General features: G+C 35.9%; 1 protein-coding gene across 4 annotated transcripts; it reads left to right on the top strand.

The window, feature by feature from the left end:
* LOC127414900 (uncharacterized) lies at positions 1-25553 on the top strand. 4 transcript variants are annotated; one of them, XM_051653281.1, is made up of 16 exons: positions 1-71; positions 1651-1841; positions 4505-4532; positions 4661-4792; positions 8945-9153; positions 9433-9547; positions 9663-9698; positions 10714-10856; positions 10950-11012; positions 11317-11368; positions 14594-14832; positions 21684-21737; positions 21833-21884; positions 22056-22151; positions 23471-23509; positions 23637-25553. In XM_051653281.1, exons 2-16 carry the CDS (start codon positions 1734-1736, stop codon positions 24395-24397), a joined length of 2127 nt encoding a protein of 708 aa, XP_051509241.1. In that variant the 5' UTR covers positions 1-71; positions 1651-1733; the 3' UTR covers positions 24398-25553. The 4 variants fall into 4 exon arrangements, with proteins under 4 accessions (XP_051509241.1, XP_051509243.1, XP_051509242.1 ...); XM_051653283.1 differs by having other exon boundaries at positions 22056-22139; XM_051653282.1 differs by having other exon boundaries at positions 31-71; positions 1658-1841.
* Positions 25554-25897: the final 344 nt, after the last annotated feature.

Raw genomic sequence — 25897 nt, forward strand, 5'->3', positions numbered from 1 at the left:
CTCCACACCTCATCACATTCTCTCCTGAACAACACATTAGAGATATTTACATGCTTCTGAGACAGCCACTGGTAAGTTATTTTACTTTTTATAACTCTCAACTCAAATCTCAAATGATGAACCATAATATTTTATTAACATTTAGTGTTTCGTCCATCTATATGACCTTTAATATAAGATGATTAAGAATAATAGTAAAGTCAACAAAACTATGAAATAACACAAATGAAAGTATAGTAAGTATGTAGTGACAAAAAAAGTGTTTAAAAAATCTTATAATAGAGCTTCTTCAAAGTAGCAACACTAATGCAATGCACACTCTGGTAATTCATAAGGTGCATCCTGAGTATGGCAAGCCGAATGTGCAGGATATGAATTATAGCTATCAACAATTCCATGGAATTACTACTAATAAATGTGCTAATTTTTTTAATGAATAATTATATTTGCACTGGTAAAAAATGTAATACTTGATATCAAAAATTACATAATTACTCGCAAAAATAAAAATGTTATTATCAAAAATTAAATTTCAACTTAATTCTTGATATTTGTAACTGTATTTTCTCCTGTAAAATTTCACAGTGATCTGTCAATCACTCATGTTCAAAACACAATTACAGATATCTATAATTCATTTCTTACTAGTTGAAATTACAACCTCACACATCAGCAATGCACTTCTTACTATAGTAAAAATGATCCTTTTTTAAAATCAATAATTTTTTTGTTAATAGTATAAATATCCATTCCAACTAGTGAAAAGGAAAACATTTTGATATCTGCAAATGTATTTCCCCGTTTGGTATTTCAGATATCTGAAAATAGATTTCAGATATCAAGAAGAGTAATTAAAGATATCTATAAAGGCTTTCTTACTAGTTACAATAACATTACATAATAATGAAATTAACATTGTCATAGTGAAAATAAAATTACAGATATAATTTGTTTTCTAGTCATTCAATTTGTGATATGAGAAAATAAAGATTTTTACTAGTAACAATGTAATTATTGATATAAAAAATATCATTTTTACTAGTAAGAAGTGCATTATTAATACGTGAAACTGGAATTTCAACTAGTAAGAAATTAATGATAGATATCTATAATTGTGTTTTTTGTGTTTAACAGGAGTGAATGACACATCATTGTGAAATTTTACTTGTAAAAAATGCAGTTGCACATATCAAGAATTACACGTTTTCCTAGATGAAATTCCATTTTTGATATCAAGAATGTGTATTTCTGAGAGTAATTAAGTTGTTTTTTTATATCAAGAATTGACGTTTTTACTAGTAAAAATATATATTTGTATATATCTATAATTAATATCCTTGATTAAAAGTCAGTTCAACTGGCTATATCCTGAGATGCTTTTTAAACAGTATTGAAGGAGTTCTCATGTATGCTGGACACTTGTTGGCTGTTTTTTCTTCATTATCCACTCCAGTTTTACCAATTAAAAAAATGTAAAGATATTCATATGTAGGCATTATATGGAAGCAAATAAAAATGTTAGTTTAGTACTTTTTGATCAAAATGTGTTAAAGATCTTGAGTAACTCGTTTAGGTGTGTCATACTTCCTCTTTCTCTCAGTAGGAATCTCATTGTTTGAAAGTTCACTGGAATGATGTGTTTGTTGTCAGAATCCAGTGAAGTGATGACTCTCATGCACTCTTGAGGAGTTTCACTGGAGAATCCGCATGGAAGGATCAGTTGAGTGTGTGTCATGAGTCTGTGCACACTGCTGCTGTTGTTCTCTCTGCCGCTGTCCATCTGCACACACACACTGGAGAGAAATCAACCTCTTGAGGAGTACACACACACCTGTGGACAGGTAAGACCAGTATCAAAACACCAGTGAAAACTTGCTTAAAAATGACATGATTTTTAACTTGATAACAGACATTGTTTGCGGGACATGTACCCAGAACTTTTAGCCTAGGCTAGGCCACTTTTGTCCCCACCACTTTTTGAAATAGTTTTTGTCAGGAGTCTAACGCAGAAGAAACATCTCCAGTTCTTGAGCAGGAGTTTCCATTTCGTTCATCCATCCATCCATCTATCTATCTATCTATCTATCTATCTATCTATCTATCTATCTATCTATCCATCCATCCGTCCGTCCGTCCGTCCATCCATCCGTCCGTCCTTTGGACGTCTGTCTTTCTTTCTTTCTCTCTGTCTGTCTATCTATCTATCTATCTATCCATCTGTCTGTCCGTCCGTCCTTCGGACGGTCTGTCTTTCTTTCTTTCTTTCTGTCTGTCTGTCTATCTATCTATCTAATCTATCCGTCTGGTTGTCTGTCCGTCCTTCGGACGGTCTGTCTTTCTTTCTTTCTTTCTGTCTGTCTGTCTATTTATCTATCGGTCGGTCTGTCTGTCTATTTTTCTGCTTATTTATTTTTAATGAACTATTAATTATTTGACAACATTGTAAATGTTTTATCCTGTTTCAAATCTTTTTGTCAGTTTTATGCTTTAACAGTTAATATAGTACAGTAGATTGACAGGTGTTCCAGCCCAGGCATGTTTCTGCATGGAAAACACAGTTACAGGGAATTTGGCTGTTTGCTGAGGTGTAGTATAGTGTGTGTGTGTGTGTGTGTTTGTGTGTTTGTGTGTGAGTGTGTGTTTGTGTGTGTGTTTGTGTGTGAGTGTGTGTGTGTGTGTGTGTGTGTGTGTGTGTGTGTGTGTGTGAGTGTGTGTGTGTGTGTAGGCAGGTTTAAGTGGTTTACGAGGACTTTTTTTTAGGTTACAAACTGGTAATTACAAGGGTATTGTGCTATAAATGTGGTTTATGAGGACATTTCTAGTGTCCCCATAATTCAAATCGCTTAAAAAACATACTAAACAATGTTTTATTGAAATTTTTTTTGTGATGGTTAGGTTTAGGGGTAGGGTTAGGGTTAGGGGATAGAATCTATAGTTCATACAGTATAAAAATCATTATGTCTATGGAGAGTCCTCATAATGATAGCTGCACCAACATGTGTGTGTGCGTGTGTGTGCGTGCGTGAGTGTGTGTGTGGGTGTGTTTGTGTGTCAGTTATAGAGTGGGTGGCTGTATGTTTTGATCTCATTGTGAACTTAAACAAATGATTTGATTATTTTGATTATTTGCTTCAGTTGCATGCATTTTTGTATTTGTATCACGCACGCATGCATGTCATTTTTATAGACTGAAGGTATTCCGTGTTCTCATGCAAAAGCCATTGATACATGCTTTGATCTTTCAACAATCTATGCACATCATCACATAAATACCACTAGATTTGCATCTGCAAAGCAGAAAATAAAAACATTCTAGTCAAAATGTCTTCCTCTTTGCTTTGAGGAATAACATAATCATGCCAAAAAAGATTTCACTGTAAGGTGAATGGCTGTTGATGTCAACGAGACAGTGTTGTGAGACAGGATATTCTATGAGAAATTATGTTTTTTATTTATCAATTGGAACTGGTTGGATCAAGGAAAGTGGTCTCTATAGTGCACAGTAATATCTTTCCCATTCATTTTCTTCATAGAGATTAAAAAGTTGGAAGCCATGAACCCAACTAGCTTTGAGGTGGATCACAACATTACAAACTTTCATTTGAAACAAAATTAAGTATATCCATGTATATTTCATCCCATGAATAATTGCAAATTATGTAATCAAATTAAAAAAACATCTATCTTTTTGGGTACATAAACTAGGGCTCTCAATTTGAATATTTAATTGCGATTACACTCATACGTTTTTTGACTTCTATTTTTAAAGCACACAATGGTTTTCAAATTCACGTTTGAGTATGACTGTGTGCAGTTTACTGTATACTGTACAACAAAACATCTCATCAAGTAATGTTAACCACAGACCTTATTTTACCTATTAATCTGAAACCGATATTTGAAAAACCCATTGGAAATTCCCAAGGGAACCCATGGGGACTCAGACCTCTGGGTTGACCTACAAATCGACGTCATGACTGAACAGCTCTATATGACTGATGATTGTATGTGTCAGCGGTCCTACTTGACCAGCCCCGAGCAAGATTCGAACCTTTGATCCCTGGCATGGGAATCAGACATGCTAGCAAGGAAGCTATAAAAGCCATGGCCTCTAGCCTCGGTCGCTGGCGTCTTTTAAGGCCAGGAGAGTGAGGTTTACACACTGCACAGCTATCACGTACCAGCTGGCTACCGTTACATAGGTAGGTGCTGAAAATAAAATGGATTGATTGACATTGGTCGAAAAGGAAAGTTCTTTCTGAGACTGAGCAAGTTATTGCATTTTGATTACCAGACAAACTTTTTTTTTTCTTTGGAAAAATGTGTACTGATGAATACAATAAGACCAGGTTTGTGTGTATAAAGAAAATAGGGTCTCAGTTTTGTTATGGTCTAATATGCATAATAAGCATATTCAATCCTTCACAACACTCTTTTACTGTATGCACTTCTATACTGATGTATGTAATATCATTCATGCTTGTGTGTTTATATCTCTCGATAGGGTATAATTCATTGTGAAGTAAAACAAGGTAAGAAATGTGTGAATGTGTAAATCACTGTTTGACAGACGAAAACAAAACATTCACTGCATCTGATTTATTGAGCTAACATTCACCACAACAACGACTTAATTTGTTTAATTGTCTGTTTGTTTAAGGCAGCCCTACTTGCATTGGTCATGATGATCATGTATATGTGAGCAGTCTAGATGCATACATTGTGCCATGCGAAACACAGAAGAAGATCTTGAGTCTGTGCCTGAAAATCCTGGTGAACCTCACTGTTAGAGGTACCTCATCACAGTGGCTTTGTGCGGCTGACAATTTTTCACAATAAGGCCAGAAACATTCTTTAATCAAGTACACAAACACAGATGCCAATGCTTGGCCAATACATTGCAAGTGCAGGGTCTTGTTGCATTCTTAATATCTGTTCTTGCATTGCCTCAGTACTCAAGGGGGCGATAGAGTTTGTCTGTGGCAGTAAACTGGATGTGTTCTTATTCAGTTAGCTAGCTAAAAACATGTCCACAGTTTAAATAAATATGAATTACTAAAACATTTATTTTTCCTGTGGCATAAATGGGCTTCCATAAACCAAAGGTGCAAATAATAATATATTATTTAAATTAAATGTGCACTCAATAACTTTTTGCTTGTGTCATTTAGGACTTGCAGTGACACCTAGCGGCTTGAATGCAGCATCATTCAAAATCAAAAGTTTTCAGGTTCTGATGCCATTGTAGAAATGTATTATTCACAGTCAGCCATGATTACTTTAATCAATGAGTGAAAGTGTCCAATAACAGGACAGTTACTGAGATTAAGTGAGTAGTATTCAACTGGTCATGTGATTCTAACATGTGCGGACCCTCTCCATGTAGAATAAAACAGATTTTATAAGGCTACTGATATGACTGAAGTCTTCATTTTAATGTGAGTGATCATGATTTTATATATACACTATACTGCCAAAAGTATTCGCTCATCTGCCTTTAGTCGCATATGAACTTAAGTGACATCCCATTCTTAATCCATAGGGTTTAATATGACTTCGGCCCACCCTTTGCAGCTATAACAGCTTCAACTCTTCTGGGAAGGATTTCCACAAGGTTTAGGAGTGTGTTTATGGGAATTTTTGACCATTCTTCCAGAAGTGCATTTGTGAGGTCAGACACTGATGTTGGACGAGAAGGCCTGGCTCGCAGTCTTCGCTCTAATTCATCCCAAAGGTGCTCTATCGGGTTGAGGTCAGGACTCTGTGCAGGCCAGTCAAGTTCTTCCACACCAAACTCGCTCATCCATGTCTTTATGGACCTTGCTTTGTGCACTGGTGCGCAGTCATGTTGGAACAGGAAGGGGCCATCCCCAAACTGTTCCCACAAAGTTGGGAGCATGGAATTGTCCAAAATCTCTTGGTATGCTGAAGCATTCAGAGTTCCTTTCACTGGAACTAAGGGGCCAAGCCCAGCTCCTGAAAAACAACCCCACACCATAATACCCCCTCCACCAAACTTCACAGTTGGCACAATGCAGTCAGACAAGTACCGTTCTCCTGGCAACCGCCAAACCCAGATTCGTCCATCAGATTGCCAGATGGAGAAGCGTGATTCGTCACTCCAGAGAACGCGTCTCCACTGCCCTAGAGTCCAGTGGCGGCGTGCTTTACACCACTGCATCCAACGCTTTGTATTGCACTTGGTGATGTATGGCTTGGATGCAGCTGCTCGGCCATGGAAACCCATTCCATGAAGCTCTCTACGCACTGTTCTTGAGCTAATCTGAAGGCCACATGAACTTTGGAGGTCTGTAGCAATTGACTCTGCAGAAAGTTGGCGACCTCTGCGCACTATGCGCCTCAGCATCCGCTGACCCCGCTCTGTCATTTTACGTGGCCTACCACTTCGTGGCTGAGTTGCTGTCATTCCCAATCGCTTCCACTTTGTTATAATACCACTGACAGTTGACTGTGGAATATTTAGTAGCGAGGAAATTTCACAACTGGACTTGTTGCACAGGTGGCATCCTATCACAGTACCACGCTGGAATTCACTGAGCTCCTGAGAGCAGCCCATTCTTTCACAAATGTTTGTAGAAGCAGTCTGCATGCCTAGGTGCTTCATTTTATACACCTGTGGCCATGGAAGTGATTGGAACACCTGAATTAAATTATTTGGATGGGTGAGCGAATACTTTTGGCAATATAGTGTATGTTTTAAAATTACAATTCATGTCTTTAGGAGTTAAACTTTTTTAATGAGGAAAAAATTACAGAGTGCACCTTTAATGATAGTAAAAAGTGTTAAGAGGTGCAGTTTGTAAGAGACCAGTCAGTGCAAATGACAAGTATATATTACAGATGGCGCAGTGTACAGTAAACGAGGTAGAAATAGCAGGTGACTATCACAGACAAAATGACATATATAAAAAGACAGAATATTGTATAGAGTAGGTACATTTGTAGAAATTTGCAAAGGTAAATGTACCATAATCTTCGGAGTGTGTTTAAATTGTGTAATGCACACCTTGCCCAGGATTATCCCGCTAATACCATGGCTACTTGCCAACAATGAAAAGTTAAAGTAATTGATTTTTAAAAGTCACTGATTTTGCAGCATAAATTTTGATTTGAAGAATAAAAATAACGGTTAAATTTACTTTTGTTAGTTATTTTATCTATGGGTTGTTAGATCTAGCATTCTGCCTGTTCTAAATTAGACACAGAGATAAAGTAGTGCGATAAGATAACATTTATTTGAATTAATTAAAATAAATAAAAAAAGATCCTTTTTTTTTCGTTTGTTTCTGGACTATGCATCTGGCTCCAAGTGTATCTGTCTGCGTCCCACAAGACTACAAGGAACACCCACTTCACGACACACCAGCTACACGTAACGGCCCCCTTGGATCATCAAGCGATTCTATTGGCTACAAGAACTTTTAAAATCCCATGCAATTGCTGTATGATTAATTTCCTCTTTAAATATGACAAAGAATAACTTTTAAATTATATGTCACATATCATATTATTAAACGGAAGATATAAATAGTAAACTGAACTTACTTGTTTAATGTGAATTTTGTGGAAGTGTTCTTTACTCTATTCCTGAAGGTGTTTGCACAATTTCTGCTTGTTCAATGATAAAAAAGATATAAATGGTAAGATAAACAGTTCTCTGCTCTGTTTTCTCCAGTTAGCTCACAAGCTACTTAGTTAGCCTATTATGCTGCATTCCATTCAACTTGGAAAGTCGGAATTTCCAACTTCCTACTAGGAAAAGTGCAATGGAACACCACTTGAAGTCGGAATTCCAACTTGGAAAGTCGTGTGGAAATTTTCAACTCCGATTTCGCCTAGATGCAGGTGCGTGATGTCACACAAACCTGTCGGCACCCATGGAGATATACAAATTAAGTGATAAACATTCACTTTTATTAAATAATTTCAATCAATGAGTCAAAGATTCTACATTACATGATATTAAAACAGGTGTGCAAAGCATGGTCAATTATACTCTCTTTTGATATTAGTAAACATGTAAAACAAATGCTAGCGTTGCAGCATTGTTTATCAACTGGGTTGCTAGGAGACATCTCTGGTGACAGTCGAACCCCTGCTAGGCTAACAGGAGCATTGCAGTTTTGTTTCCTTACACGTTATCTTCTGAGCATCTGGCAATGTAATGCATTTATGGTCGGAGATTGGAGATATCAAGTAGGAATATCCAACATCTGACTTTGAATGGAAAGCAGCATTAGCTTAGCATACCGCTAGCTTCTTCTTCTCTTCACTTTCATCACATTTCTCCTCACTGTCGTCACCTAGTGACACGGTGGTATAATTATACATTTTATTATTTTATTATATAACTTTTCATTTTTTAAATCTTTGTGGTTACTGTTAGATTTAGAGTTATGGATAGGTGTAGGTGTATGGTTGCTGCGGGACTCCAAATAAACACAACAAACAGTGTTTGAATGTGGCATCCAACTGTCCAAAGAGGCGTAATGTGAAAAAAATTCACGGTTGAGGTATAACTGTGTGTAATTTATGTTGTAGAACAAACGTTTCATCAAATAATGTTTACCACAGACCTTATTTTACTGATAAGATCAAAAACCCCATTGTAAAAACCTATAGGAAAATTCCAAGGGAACCCATGGCGAATTCTCTTCCAGGTTTGTGGACTACAACCTGAACAGCTCTATACAGTTTTTTTGTCCAAAGTGCCCCTCTCAGCTATGCTGAGAACATAATGCATACTTGTACTGCATTATGAACTTCGGTCTGACGCATTGCGAAATGCAACAAAATCAAGCTTGTTGAGCTAGACGCATTTACGTTCACGTACTTGTCCAGAGTATGTTTTGGCCTTTAGTCTAAATATCTCTCCAGTCTGACCAACAAGATAACCTCATATGGTGCATTGATTCTGTGCTAGATGCTGGTCAACCTGTGGATGTTGAACTGCCAGGTGATGCCAGCAGTGAAGATGCAGAGGAAATACATGGAAACGCTCATCATGAAGACCAAGATCACATGACTGCTGCTTCCACTTTTGTGTGCTACAGAAGCCCTTCACACTCAGATTCATACATTCTGCAATTCACATTCCCTTCTTCAGCATTTAAAGACAGCACCACACTGCAGGTAACATGGGTTGTATTTTTAAAAGTATAGTTCATCCAAAAATAACAATTCTGTAATCATTTACTCACCCTCATGTTGTTCCAAACCTATATGACTTATTTTCTTCTGTGGAACACAAAAGGTGAATTTTTTTTAATTATATCCTGTCCATTTGTCTGTAGGCCAGGCTTTGTTAAGCCAACAAAACTTTCATTTTAATTGGCCATAAAAAAAACATTAAAAAAATAAATAAATAAAAAACATTTTATCAACTGATTGGTTAATGCGTATGTGTTGTAGGTGCGGACGTCTTTATTGGTGGATATCAGGGAGGCAGATCTTGGCAGTCCTGTTGTAGTCTTTTCTTCATACACAAAATCTACTAAACAAGTCATTATTCCTCCAAAAGAGAAAGGTAAACATGCTTTAAAACATAGGCATCCTTCACTTTTGTAATCATTGTTATTTGTGATAAACTGAATTGATTTAAACGATAGACAGTACTGTACTAACATGTTTTCCTCTTTCAGTGTGTTCCAAGAATTTAGATATCATCTTCTGTAATGGTAAGTTAACATTTAAGTTTGCTGAAGCTTTGAAATCTCCTTCCATTCAGGTCACATTCAAAAATAAAATGTCAAACATGCCAAATAGTGAGTAACGATATATGGTCTGTGTACTTGTTTAATGGTTACCTCATGGTCATAGCAACAGTTTGTGATCAAGTCAGATTACACCAGAGTTTTTTGTGAGGTTGCTGAAAAATCATGCCAGAGTTCTCACTACGGAAGCCTTGAACCGCACTGTGAAAAAATAATTTCAATATGTGCAATTTATTTTAATTTTTTTGGGTGCCTTCCTAAGCCTGTCCTACAAATGTGTTTTTCTCTCTCTCTCTCTGAAAAAAAAAAGAAAAGAAGAAAACAAAATCTAAATTTTTTCTCTCTCTCAACAGGAGTTATTTCTAGTTGTCTGATGACATTCACCATCGGGAATATGGATGCTGCTATTGATAATGTGCTTTTTTAATTTGTTGGCCCATGTAAACATGTGCTACATAGATGTCTTTGCTCGTTTCGATGACACTAGCTGTGTTTTGAGTTTCAGTGTTTTCAACTATAAATCAATAGATCAAGTACCACAGCTGTCATCTGTCACCTTGTAAGATTTCATGCTTTCATCATGATAGAGAAAACGAAATATATGTAGGTCATATGCACAGGAAGGCAATAAGACATTTTTTATTTTATTTTTTTCACAGTGCAGTTCAGGGCTTCCGTATCAAATAAATGCAATTAAACATGTTGAATGAAAGCAAAACCTACATTCCTTTGGGTTGTACAAGACAAACTGATCAGATTGTTAAAATTATCCATAAAGATTCAAATTGTTGACCTCCCTCACAGTCCCTACAATCTGGATTAAAGCATTTGCCAAACCGTTTAATTAATTTTTTTTTCAGTCACATTATTTCCCCCATAGATTTTAATAGATCTGTAGCTCATAATCTAATTAATTAAAATCCATCTTGCCCTTCAATGGGCTACTGTGAGTTCAACTGATTGGCTGCTTGTTTTACAGTCGGTCCCAAACTGCGCAAAGAAACTGACCATTTAACAGGAGCGGTGAAACTGTATGTGGCTGATGCAGATAAAGAGAGATTCCGAGAATTCCAGACGTGCCAGAAGTTGGAACGGGAAGGAGGCTGTGAAAAGGTGGAATGGGTACGTCAACAAAACAACTTAACAAATTTGGTTATTTCTCCTACATTATTTTGTGACAATTAACTTCTATTTCTGCCTTCTCCTCATGTAAAGGATGATGCGAGGCGTGAGTTTGAGATTTCTCTCGGCTCTGTCGCCCCCTGTCTGTGCTTTGAGGTAGGGCCAACAAATTTTGTACTTTTTATCAATTACAATTTTTAATTTGATCACATTTAAAATCATGCATGCAAACATAAAGATGTGACACTACATAGATAGTAAACAGTAACATTGTCTGTTTTTCAGTACACTTGCCTACTTAAGTAATGTTTACATACACAATATTTGTTCACTCATGTAGGAGTCTGCCAAGAATGCAAATAAATGTAGTAAAGTGGGAAGCAAGTAAAGGTTATTCTGGTAGCATTTTGATTTCTTTAGCTGATACACACGCTTATATTTGCTTTTTACCTTTTTGTAGATTTGGGGGGACTTTCCTCGACAAGAATTTTGTCCATTTTTGAATGAAACAGGTATGGTATTTACTCCCTAATGGGTAAAGCTTACATAAACATGTCACATTTCATCCCAGAATCAAAGAAAATAAAAAATACATATACTGTATATTTTGGATAGATAGATAGACAGATGAACGGATGGATGGATAGATGGATAGATGTATTCATTGTTACAGATTTGTTTTATTTTATTTAGAAAATAAAGCCATTATTAGCCTAACTCATAACCATACATTTCTCCACCTAGAAAATCACTTCTACTTTAAAAGGAAGGTTTACCTCAAGTAACATTTTCTTTACTTACAAAATACAAAGTACACTTGTCCCATGGACTACCATTGTAAGTGTATTACTGCGCAAACATGTTTTCGGAAATCAAAAGTACAAATGCTGTCCATTGACATTAAGTTGTAAATATCAATGTGATTATTGCAAACATTGTCAACTTAATCTGCCCTGTATGACAACCAGATATGTAGTCAATACCAGATCCTCTAAGACCCAGACCAAGACTAGACCCTTCAAGACCAAGACCCAGACCAAGACATGTCAGTCCAAGAACCAGGCAGTACATTTTAGTTAACCAAGATGCTGAATTTATATTTGAAGAAACTTCTTCAAATATCAACAAATCTGATGTAATAATTGAAAAGAACAGTTTGAAAGAATTGATTCGCAGGACTTCCTAAAACCACGGGTAACTGAGAATTTTGTTTCATATGCACTATTAATATAACAAAATAACAATGTTTATTTTTAAAAGTCACAGACATGTATGTCTAGCACATGAATGCATGGCCAATCAGAGGTGTTTAAGTTTAAAGGAATAGTTCACCCAAAAATGAAAATTCTCTCATCATTTACTCCCTCATCCCATCCCAGATGTGTCTTTCTTCAGCAGAACACAAATGAAGACTTTTGGAAGAATATTTCAGCCCTGTAGGTCCATAAAATGCAAGAGAATGGGTGCCAAATTTTTGAAGCTGCAAAAAGCTCAAACAGCCATCATGAAAGTAATCCATACGACTCCAGTGGATTAATTAATGTCTTCTGAAGCAAAATAGTCAGAAATAACTCAATATTGAAAATGTTTTACTAAAAATTCATGAGGGTCATATCAGTACACAGAGAAAATAAGATCCGGCTACTGTAGCACATGTGTGGGAGTAGCTGAAGCTGAAAGTTTGATCATGGGTCATTCAAAATGGCAAACCTCCAGGGAATCACCGGTGGTAAAAACAAAGAAACCCCGAACAGAGCAGAGTCTACAAGCACAAAGGGAAAGCGACAGAGTCCGTAATAAAACCTGAATCAACATCGGCTTGACTTTTCACTCCGAGATCTGAAAGGATTTAAAAGCGACCCAGAGATGGCTTTTTTCTTACTCAACAGGTAAGATATTTTATTGATTATGGTTTATACACACACACGTCTGTGTGTGTGTGTGTGTGTGTGTGTGTGTGTGTGTGTGTGTAGTAAAATGCAATAATTTTACTGTAATCGGTGCAGAACTTTTCACTTGCTAGCACACGTGTGTATTTTTCTTTATAAAGTCAAACATTTATATAAATAAATCCTTTAGTCCTGGGCTTGCCAAGGACATGTGAGTATTGAAATTATGTTGACCACTGGTTGGTAACAATGACAATCTATAAATTCATTCCTACCGTGGTCTGTTTGGCCAGAATATCCTGCAGTTATAAATACTTTACAATGTTTGACCTTATCAGAATAGCAGTCATTGTGTCTAATGTTAACGAATGTTGTCTAACTTTTGTAACGTAATTTATTTAAAAACATCAATGTTTCAATTAAGTCAAAACAACAGCATAAGATATGGCACTTACCTGCTCAGATGACATGTTTTCGAATATCTGTCTTTTCCTTTCTTTCGCTATTTATTTGTCCATTCGCTCTGATAAGATGTCCTGAATCCGTGTGAACACCGGTGCCTCGAACCACATTCATTTGAGCAGAGGAGCAGAGCCGAACCACAACCATCATAATGTCCTTCAGCAAGACGCATGCAGTTTTATTTTTTAACCACTACAGGGCCAAAAGTTACATAGCGTAGCTTTAAAAAGCATGTAAACCAATTGCTTTAAGTAAATTGGCAGTATATGTACATATTTGGCTCAAGGAAAGTGGACTATTCATAGTATATTTACTTGATTTTTAAGGCAATTGGTTTCCTCACTTTATTTAAGTAAAGTCAGCTTATTACATTTTACAGTGTAGATGGCTAATTCGGCTGGTTTGGATACGTCAACTGCGGCATATTTTGGAGCTGTTTGAATCGGTTTGAATGCAGGTGAATAGAGGATATGCCTCAGACCGAGTTCCTTGCTCAGATAAACTGCTTTTGTGTGGAAACAGTATCGCAGTCCATAGGAACAGCTGCTAATAAGGTATCTACATATGAATATCTATGCAGAGGCTTATGCGCTTATGTCATGCGAGAGGCAGTTTGAACTCCACCCTTGTCAATGAGCTGGCTGGAAGCGAACATTTATAGTAAAAAAAAAGTTGTAAATCTATTTCGTACACACACTTAGCATTTCACTTCAGAAGACATTAATTAATCCACTGGAGTCGTATGGATTACTTTAATGATGGATATATGTGCTTTTTGGAGCTTCAGAATTTTGGCACCTATTCACTTGGATTGTATGGACCTACAGAGCTGAAATATTCTTCAAAAATCTTCATTTGTGTTCAGCAGAAGAAAGTCATACACATCTGGGATGACATGAGGATGAGTAAATGATGAGAGAATTTTCATTTTTGGATGAACTATCCCTAAGTCACGGGTGCAGAAGAAATCCGCTCAGCATGGGCTCACAGACTGAGTTCTTCAGCTGCACTCTCGTGAATGATCTCATTATAAACATCAAGGTGTAGAAACTATGTAAATAAGAAATCTATTGTACAGTGGAGACAGCTTCATTGATTATAATGGGAGTTTTTGAGAGAGTGCAGAACTCAGTCAGTGAGTTCATGCTGAACATAAGTGATTGGTGAAGATGCCAACTTGTGGTTGAAATAATTATCACATTTAGTGCACTGGTAATACACTGAGGTCTTGACTAAAACAATAAGCCGAGACCCAGATCCAGACCAAGACTTTAAGTGTTGAGACCCAGACCTAGACCAAGACTGCGTTTATATAAGACCACAAGATCAAGACTCCAACTCTGATGACAACATGTATTTTACTGTATCTTTCTCTGTCTCTGTCAGTTGTCTCAAGCCGCAATGTGTCACTCTCTGTGGCTGAGACTGCAACTCATAATAAGGCGACGGACAATGACATAACAGCTCTGATCTGGAACGTTATCGCCCCCTGCAGGCTGCACACTGAACTGTGGCTGTGTATGAAAGACTCAGCGCCCGGCAGCAGCTGCCATCAAATCAATAACACACTTCATGTTCACCACCACCAGAATGACCGATGGACAAACACCGAACACAGACTCTGGGTGAGAAGTTGTTTTAGAAAGAATGTTTTTCAGGTGCCAAATTTATTTTGTGATTTCATGAAACTGAAATGGAAAATAGAGCAGACATCTCTCACCAAGCCTTTACTATGGAGCGATATAACTGACAAAATTAAATAAAATAATATATGATGAAATAATAAAATGCATCAGGAAATGTTGCAATCAGTACATAAAAGGGAACTGAGATGCACTAAAGTGTGAGCTCAGATAAATAAATGAGGTGCAAAACGAATATATTTATTCATTTATTTATTTGCCAAAATATGAAATATTTATAATTAAAATGATGTAATGAAATACTTGAAATGTAAACTGTCATTTTCACATCACAGAGCAAAATGATTAGTGGTTCTTGAACATGAAAAACTCTCCACCACGCTGCTAATTTGTTGAGGGTGGTTGCCAGGGCGTTACTTCTGTATGTGGTTTCTAAGGTGTTTTTGTATGCAAACCCGTTTCAGCACCTGCGTGAAGTTGGCCCCCCACCCAACGCAAAACGTCGGCAAAATAGTCTCAATCGTTTGTGCTTCATTTGTGCTGGTTTGTACTGTAAAAATGTTCGTTTGTGCTGCTTCGGTTTTTTAGATATTAAAATAATATTTATAGGTCATTCTGAGGTCACTCAGCCCCCCCACATGCTCCAAATTCACCCCAAATAGTCTCGTTAGTTTGTGCTTCATTTGTGCTGGTTTGTGCCGGTAAAAGTTTCATTTGTGCTGCTTCGGTTTTTTAAATATTAGACATTGAATTACAGGCGAATTATAAATGCTGATATTTATTGAATACAATACTGACAGAATAAAATAGATCACTTAATGGTCACAAAAATCAAATATAGGTTAGTAGCAGTCTCGGTCATTCTGATTACTATATATTAGGCTACTATATTATATATTTGTAAAACAGGTCTATCTTGTTTTGTGTGTAGTCAGTACGATTTATGAGCAGTGAGCATTTTATTTCGGGTTTGTCATTTCAATCTCTTACCAAAATGTTGGATGAAGATGTTTTAATACAACAACTCCTTCTTATCGATGTTTTTGTAGTTGCTATGGTGTTCATTAAAAACTTATTGGTGTTCAGACAGCAGCAGCTCAATATTCATCTGGTGTCTGTCGGACTCTTTTTCTGTCACTCACTTTCGCTCAGCTCTGGACACGAGAACAAAAGCGCAAATCTCCTCGATGTGAACACACTTTTAGAGTCCAATTGCCGAAGACTTTCTGTCAAGACTAATCATCACATTGTTTGTTCAATAAACAATTATCTTTACTTCATTCACTGGTCTTTCCTGATTGAACTTTTGATTTATTTACATGGAGTATCATCTGCTACACTTCACTGCCATCACTAGGTGCAAGTGACACTTCTGTTCAAGATGCTCTTGTGGAAATTAGTGTAGAGTTAGTAGAGAAAAAGTCAATATAAATCAAACTACAAAAGTCATTACTAAATCAAATTTCTGGCCAATGTAAGTACAATGTTTTAACACTGTCAGTTACAATATTATTTGTTAACTTCAAGAATAATGGTACAATATTCAAGAGAGCTAAGATTGTCAATGTTTATTGAACAGAAAACTCATTGCTAATACTAATATATGCTAATTACAGTTGCACATGTGACCCATGTAAATTTTTGGAATACATTGTGCATCTAGAGGTCAACATTACCATATTGGTCCTAATATAAGATATATTATCCTTATATATTATTACTATATTATATTATCCTTATATTCTGACCAATTCAGTAATACATGAAAACAAGTTTATACTGAACATGACATTTTTTGAGTCAGGATTATTTAATTGGGTAATTACGTTTTGCTTATGCCAGATGCCCAAGAAACCAGCAGTCGACAGAGATTCCATTTTCACTGTCCTGTGTTCATCAAAAGAGGCCACAGTCCAAAATGGCAACATAGCTACGCCTAATCAGAGCATCTGGACAGAGCTTAGTAAGCAGCTAGAAAACAAGATCACTACAAAGGCTCTATACACTTTTGTTAAATTAAATAGACACAACATCTGGACTGCTTTGGGGTTTACTGATGAATGTGATCATGAAACAAATGGCAGTAGTGATGACACTGATTTTGAGCCAGGTTCCAGGTTGCCAGACTTTTGATCTTGAAGTTCCATTTCAGAAATGGATTGAATTCATGCCTGAAACGGTTAAATACAACAACAAGTTCTTTAAAACACAAAAAAGGGAATACACAATTTTAAGCCTGGCATCTGGACACATGTGATAAATCATCACATGTTTTTAAGTTTAAGTTTTTAAAGGTCCATTATTTGTGTTAATGGATGTTCGATAGTACACAGTAATTAAATTTCAAAAGTAAAATCATTTTGGCTTCATTCTTAATTCATTGATCACGAGTTTCCACATACATACATACATACATATATATATATATATATATATATATATATAGTACTAGTCAAAAGTTTGAAAACATTAAGGTTTTTTAATGTTTCTGAAAGGAGTCTCTTCTGCTCACCAATGCTGCATTTATTTGATCAAAAATACAGTAAAACAGTAATATTGTGAAATATTATTCCAATGTAAAACAGTTGTTTTTATTCCTGTGATCAAAGCTGAATTTTCAGCATCATTATTTCAGTCTTCGGTGTCACACGATCCTTCAGAAATCATTCTAATATGCTGATATGCTGAGAAACGTTCATTATTATTATCAGTTGAAAACAGTTGTGCTGTATATATTATATATATATATTAAATAATACTTTTATTCATCAAGGATGCATTAAATTTATCAAAAGGAGAGAGTAAAGACATTTATATTGTTAAAAAGATTTCTATTTCAAATAAATGCTGTTCTTTTTACCTTTCTATTCATCAAAGAATCCACTCAAAAATGCATCACGGTTTCCACTAAAATATTAAGCATGTAAAAATGGTTTTCAACATTGATAAAAAATAAGAACCATTCTTAATAATTGAGCACCAATAATAATTGATAATAGCTGAGCACAAAATCAACATTTTACTATGATTTCTGAAGGATCATGTGACATTGAAGACTGGAGTTTTTTTTTTATATTTATTATTATTATGCCAGTCATATTACAAACAATGAACATGACAATAGTCATTCCAACACGTAGTATAAAATATATATAGACTACAAATAGAAAAAAGAATATACAGTATAATCTATAAAATAAACAATACAAGTAAAATAAAGAAAAACAAAAACGAAATTCAAAACAAACAAACAAACCATTGAAGACTGGAGTAATGATGCTGAAAATTCAGCTTTGACATCACAGAAATAAAATTACATTTTAAATTATATTAAAACAGAAAACAGCTATTTTAAAGTGTATTGTTTCACAATATTACAGTTTTTACTGTATTTTGTTTTATCAATATATACAGCCTTGGTGAGATTAAGAGACTTTTTTCAAAAACATTTAAAATCTTGTTTCCAAATGTTTCCAAACTTTTGACCTGTACTGTATAGTCCTACACACACACACACACACACACACACACACACACAGCCTATGTATGTATAAACACAGAGCTACAGCAAACAGATTATGGTTGCTGTATTTATGACAATGTTAATATTACTACTGTTATTCACATAACTACATACAGTAATAAGTAAAAACACTTACCTTGGAGTTTGTGTTACATTCCACACATCCTGTGATCCGCTGTGTCCGTTAAAAGTTGAAAACGCACAGTGGATAGGTAACAGTTAAGTGAATGCGACTATTTATGTGATTTGGTTTGCCATTTGGATCTTACCTTGTTACTTCAACTGTACTGTTAAAAAAAAGACAGTCGCAAAAATGAAACTTTTTTTTTCTGGCACAAACCAGCACAAACGAAGCACAAACGATTGACACTATTTTGCCATCGTTTTGCATTGGGTGGGGGGCCAACTTCATGCAGGTCGTTTAGCCACATTAAAAAAAGTGCTTACATTCAAAGTCATATATATATATATATATATATATATATATATATATATATATATATATATATATATATATATATATATATATAGAAGTTAAAAATGTTGAGATATTACAAAATAGTAGTCATATTTAACAGATACTGAGTAATAACTGTGAGATAAATAAGGGATAATCCACAGCTAGGTGTGCGTTAAACTTTTAAATGCACGACGTGAAGGTGAAGAAGGTTGCCTCCGCGAAGTGCATTTAAAATAGTTTAATGCACACCTAGTGTAGATTATCCCATGGTCACTTGCCAGAATTGATTAGTAACAGCTGTCATTGATTTTTTGCAGTGCAAATTTTGTAAACAGTTAACAGTTTTGTAAAAAATAACAGGTAAGTTTATCTAAGGGTCATTAGATCTACAGCTCCGCCTATTCAAGCGCAGAGAAAAAGTAGTGCGACAACACACTTGAAACTGTGAATTTAAATGCACAATCCAGAAATAATAATATCCACAGAATGCAGAGGGGTTGGCATTCCAGAGAAAATGTATTATTTAATTTGCATTCATTGTCATTTTCACATTAATGTGGAAAAATGTATGTTACAAATGTGGCAGTGACAGTAGCACTTACTGTATCATAGGGGAAAACAATTCAAAACACTCCTGCCGTTTTTGACCTCTGAGACATCGGTATGGTATCCATCAAGGCTGCAAGACTGAATGAATTAAGAATGAAATCGCAATTTGTCCTTGGACAGTAGCGCTTCACCGCAAAATGCAAACAAACAGCGCTTCTCCTTCAGCGTTTGAGTCAGAGATGTGTGAGCACTGGGGGCTCTAGTGGCTATAAGCGGCACTTCAGTACAGCAACATAACATACACAACACATTATAGTTGAAATCATCTTGCATCACCTTGCCGGACATGAAAGACACATTTAATAGGTCCTGATTTCCTTTTTCATCCTCCGTGCAAAATGAGCTGAATTCCATTAAATTAGCTATGCTGATGAAAGTGGTTAGGAAATGTTTTCAATTGCTACAGCTCACTCTGCTTGATCTGTAATTTTATGTTTCTACAGCGCATTAATATCGAATGGTGATTAAAACTGACCAGAACTACCTGTGCATTCAACGGTTTGAACCGCACGCATTCCAGCCAATCAGAATTGAGTATTAGAACAGCCCATGGGAAACAAGTCATAATTAATAGATTAAAAGTCATAAGTATGAAATAAAAAGTCATATTTATGAGATAAGTCATTAATTGAGATAAACAGGTGAAGTGATAATCACTTACTATCTCATAAATATAACTTATAATTGTGTCTTAATATCTCATAATTTTGACTTAATTTCATAATTGACTCAATTTCTAATTATTTTGACTTTTAATTGCATAATTATAACTTTTTATTTCACAAAAATGACTTTGAATTTAATGATTATTACTTTTTATCTCATAAATATGACTTACCTAAGCAAAACATTTTTCAGTGTCGTGGAAATAGGCTTCTATAGTTTTAAGTGTTTTTAGCACATTGTTGTGAGGTTGCTAGGGTGGTCAGGGAGGTTGCTAGGTGGGTCCCTCCTTTGCTTTAAGTCTACTGGATTTATTTATTTATTTTTTTATGTGCGTTTGTCATCCGCCAGGCGAAAGTCTGATTCCTTAGAAAAATAATTGCACAACTCTCTGCAACAGGCCATATAATTTGAGATATCACACAGTATACACTGGCAGCCAAACGTTTGGAATAATGTTGCAAATTATGGAAAGAAATTGGTACTTTTATTCACCAAAGTGGCATTCATCTGATCACAATGTATAGTCAGGACATTAATAACATGAAAAATTACTATTACAATTTGAAAAAAATATTCAGAACTTCTTAAACTACAAAGATTTCTCATCAAAAAATCCTCCACGTGCAGTAATGACAGCTTTCAGATCCTTGGCATTCTAGCTGTCAGTTTGTCCAGATACTCAGTTGACATTTCACCCCACACTTCCTGTAGCACTTGCCATAGATGTGTGTGCCAGTTGTCCTTTGTCTTTGAAGACTGTAGTGTACACCGTTGTATGAAATCTTCAGTTTTTTGGCAATTTCAAGCATTGTATAGCCTTAATTCCTCAAAACAATGATTGACTGATGACTTTCTAGAGAAAGCTGTTTCTTTTTTGCTATTTTTGACCTCAAGTTAAGTCAAGTCAAGTGGCTTTTATTGTCATTTCAACCATATACAGCTAGTACAGGACCATGGTGCTACATAAAACAACATAAACACAACACAAAAACAAACACAGAACTATGTGAGAATACACAGAACTAAATAAGACCAACACATTACTACATAAAGTGCATGTGTTCAAAGACCAAATATTGACCTTAAGACATGCCAGTTTATTGCATACTGTGGCAACTCAAAAACAAACAATGTTAAGCTTCATTTAATGAACCAAATAACTTTCAACTGTGTTTAATATAATGGCAAGTGATTTTCTAGTACCAAATGATCAATTTAGCATGATTTACTCAAAGATAAGGTGTTGGAGTAATGACTGCTGGAAATGGGGTCTGTCTAGATTTTTATTAAAAATGACTTTTTTCAAAAGTGATGGTGCTGTTTTTTACATCAGTAATGTCCTGACTATACTTTGTGATCAGCTGAATGACACTTTGGTTAATTTAAGTACCGATTTCCTTCCGAAACAGCAAAATCTGTACATTATTCCAAACCTTTGGCCGCCAGTGTGTCTTTATCACAAAAGGTACAAATTACATTCTAAAGTTAGAGTAATAGGTTTGTTAAAATTCTCAAATCCTAGATATTAATACTGATGCTTGCCTTAACACTAGTTTTTTATTTAATCTGTTGCAGCAATTACAAGGGGAGTTTTTGGAAGTGAAGCATCACCCTTCATTATGTGTGCAGGTACTTAATAAGTGTTTTACTATATTTGCAGTAATATTCCGACTGATTTTCCGACTGTGTTTTGGTAACCTGACTGTATTTTGTCTCTTCTTTAGGTTAAAGTGAAGGGAATGGATGGTAATCTGGGTCCAGTATGTCCTTTTGAAGGCAAGAACTGTTCTGATTAGGGAGCAAATTCACTTTTGATGGCATTATCATGTAAACAATGTTTAATGTGCTGTAATAATTGAATAGTAGAACATCATGCAGTTCAGATTGTGACACAATGTAATGTATGTCTCTTTGTTCTTTATATTGTGTTCTGTTTCTCTTCTGTAGTGAAGAGGACACACTGGAGTTTCCCGCTGCTGGTGTGTGTCATATTTATGTGTCTGTCTGTGCTGGGAGTCTATGCCGTACAGGGTACGCTAAAAAGTGAGCATAACACACTGACACAAGCATACAGGGAAATCTCACAAAAACTGTCAAGAACATTTCCAGGTCATAGTTCACCCCAAATTTCAGAAAGAAAAACAATAACAAATTATATTTTATATATATAAAATAATTTTTTTATTTTACGGACAATTAAGATTTTTGCATTGTGCCATTAAAGAATGACAATTAAAGGGATAGTTCACCCATAAATTAATAAATAAATTCTGTCACATTTACAAACCCTCATGAGGTTTGTTCCAAACCTGTATGATCTACTTTCTTCTGTGGAACATAAAAGGTGATTTTTTAAAAGTACATCCTGACTGCTCTTTTTCATATAATAAAAATGAATGAGGACTGGAGCTGTGAAGCTCCATAAAGGACCATAACAGTATCATAAATGCAAAGTAGTCCACACCACTGTATTATTATATATATCTTCTGAATTCATACAATTCACCATGCTTTGTGAGGATTAGACTTCAATTTTAAATCATTATTCACTGAAATGAGATGTTATCCAGAATGACCACCTCAGTCATCATTCGCTTACATTGTATGAAAAAAGATGAATGGTAACTGAATGTCATATGGGTTTGGAATAACATGAGAGTGAGTAATTGATTACATAATTGTATTTTTAGGTGAACTATTCCACCATAATTTTGGGGAAGGTAAACACACGAATGGTTTACTTATAGTTGTCAGTGAACAATAAACTGGGATAGTAAAACATACTGTATTTTGATATAAAAAAGTTACACACTTCACCTTTAAATATTAACGCAATTCATTTTTACACATATAATAGCTTACGCATATGTACGTAGACCGACAATTAAACAATAGAATGCGCCCTGTGAGAACAGGACAGATTGACGAAATCAATTGCAAAATGGATTGTTGTCGACTGTAGTCTTATGTTCAGTGATATGGCAATAAAACAAACAATATATTGATTTCTTAAGACACTTTTTGCTTGTATAATCAATGCTTTACACATCTGCCACAGTAATGTAATATATTTAAATTGTAATATATCAATATATACATTTCTTATATATTTATAAAATTATTTCAATTATTATTTATTTATTATTTATATTACATTATATTTGGGGGGGGGGGGGGGCTTCTCAGAAAATATTGATATGCAATTAATTGCGATAAATAAAATTAATTAATTGCCATGCCATGTAATTTGATGAAAAATATTAATCGATTGACAGCCCTAAAAAACAAACAAACAAACAAACAAACAAACAAAATTAAATTAAATGCAATACAATAAGAAATTAATTGTTTCTTCGTAATAGATTGGGTATTCAGATGGCTGAAGGTGGACGATTTGAACAGTGAGTTTCTTTTTCCCACAATCAAATTTTTCATCTTATACTGTTTTTATGACTTTACTCTGCATACTTCCTTTAGTTGGTGCAGTCATAGTAGTTATTTAGTGCAAATGTATCTGTGCTCTGTCAGGTGGGGCAGGTGGTGTTGAGGTGCTTCTGGTGTATCCGCCCGATGCAGAGGACAACATCATGGAGCAAGTGTGTCGTCTCGGCTCCAGTCTGTCCAATCTCGGCTTCAGTGTGTTCCTGGACCTGTGGAGCCGCTCAGAGCTCAACACGTTGGGTCCCGTTCCCTGGCTGCGCTCCCGTCTCGACCATGTACAGCGTTGCGGAGGCAAGGCCGTGTTTGTTCTGTCACCAGCTGCCTGCGAACGGGCCGAGGAATGGAGCTGCAGAGGTGCAGGAAAAGACCTGAAAGAAGACAAGAAGATAAACAAATTTTTGCGATCCTCAATGGTCTCAGATGTTTTTACCGCATCGTTGAGTTGCATTCTCGCTGACTATCTACTGGGGCGTGTTGGTGAACGGTTTGTGCTGGCCGAGTTTGAAGCGAGATCGCCTGGGTCCCATGGAGCAATAGCAGCCCTCCCAGAGTTTTTCCGGGGGCTGCCGTTGTTCATTTTGCCCTCTGAGAGTATGGGCTTCCTGCTGGAGCTCACGCGTGGAGCTCACAAAGGACAGGGCACAGCAGGACGGTGGATTCGAGCCAGGGAAATGAGGGCAGCATCATTGGTATTATCAGGGGCACTCTGTGACCTCACAGGACACACATGTGCAGGGCGTGTAGAGTCTGGAACAGAAGATGCCTGCGAAAGTGTCCCACTACAACCGGACCAGTCAACCACACCAGTCAACCCTACTTTTTACACCAAAAGCAGCACAAAAGGCTGAGTCTAAATCAGCTGCATGTAGCCAAAACTACACATTTTCAAAATTGAGTAGTCGGGGGGTTACCGGAACAAATAAATGATTAATTGGTCTTGAGGAAACCATGTAGAAGTAGGCTAGATTCGGTTTCACCTGACCCTAATCGGACATGTCTCTTAGGGGGCGTTTATATTAGAAAAGTGTTTCAAAACTGGTGGGTAGCGACCCAAAAATGGGTCACAGTTCTGTTCGGATAGGGTCTTGGAAAAGAAGAATGCCAGGGTTCTTCCTCAATTAAAATTTCTTTGGCAGCCACCCAAGTGAAATGTTGGGCCAATGAGGAAAATGTTATTATATTCATCTTGCGTTCTGTGCTTTATATGTGCTAAATATATTTTTAATCTAAAACGTGCATTTATGAGGTGCGATTTGCCTGGTTTTTGTGCAAGTGTGACACAAGCCATCACAGAACCACTTGCGCCAATGATCTGCTCTTCTTTAACCTACTGTATCTCTGGAACACTGTTGAATTTAAAGCTGCAGTATAAAACTTTCTAGCGACATCTGTGGTTGAAACCTAAAATTGCAAATAACTTGCGGAGGAACATTTTATGTGAGTTGTGTTTCTGCACCGCTCTTCTGCATCTCATGGTTTGAGCTTACCCGGACTTTGTATACGATCAATATGGAAATATTCACCTGCAGAGCTGGAGTCATGATGTGCTATTTTCACTTTGATATTATGTTATTCATTTAAACATTTACAACAGAAATATTACTTGCCTTGAGGGAGATAAATAATACTTTTAATTACATATTTTAGTATGATCATTCCAGTGTTTTATCCACCACACATTTATGTTTGTATTGTACTGTATCACTTTAAGAGGTGAAACTTGTGAAATGGCTGATACCAGTTCAATGAAAGACCATAACACTATGTCCAAAAAAGCATAGTCATACTACCATTTCCAAGAAACAAGGTAATACCATGGTACTTTTTTGTAAGCATTATAAAAGGCTCTGACACCATTTACATTTACATCAAACGAATGTTTTAAAAATGTTTGTGAATGGGTTTAAATCTGGTAAGAAGCTCAGCCAAACATTAACTTTTTTTTTTTTAATACCCTAAAGGGGCAGCATGTCCTGGGGGATACAAACAGTAAAATTTAAAATAAAAGCAATATTTTTAAGAAAAAACATGAAATTGTGTTATTTGGGCCCAAATGTGTCAAAAAGGTTTCTTTATGGTCTTGCCCTTTTTAGGGTTAAAGCAGAGTTATAGAATATGAGAAGTGTTTCCGGTTTTAGCAGACCTGTCTAATGCGGCATAACTATCAGTTGAGGGATAAATTAGGAGTATGCCTGGGTAAAGAGATGAGTCTTTAGTCTAGACTGAGATAGTGTGTCTGAGTCCCAAACAATGCTAGGAAGACAATTCTATAGTTAAGGAACCAAATAAGAAAAGGATCTACCTCCTTTTGTGAATTCTGATATTCTAGGTATTTTAAACGGGCAGAA

The sequence above is a fragment of the Myxocyprinus asiaticus genome, chromosome 24, assembly GCF_019703515.2.
Source record: "Myxocyprinus asiaticus isolate MX2 ecotype Aquarium Trade chromosome 24, UBuf_Myxa_2, whole genome shotgun sequence".
Classification (NCBI taxonomy): Eukaryota; Metazoa; Chordata; class Actinopteri; order Cypriniformes; family Catostomidae; genus Myxocyprinus; species Myxocyprinus asiaticus.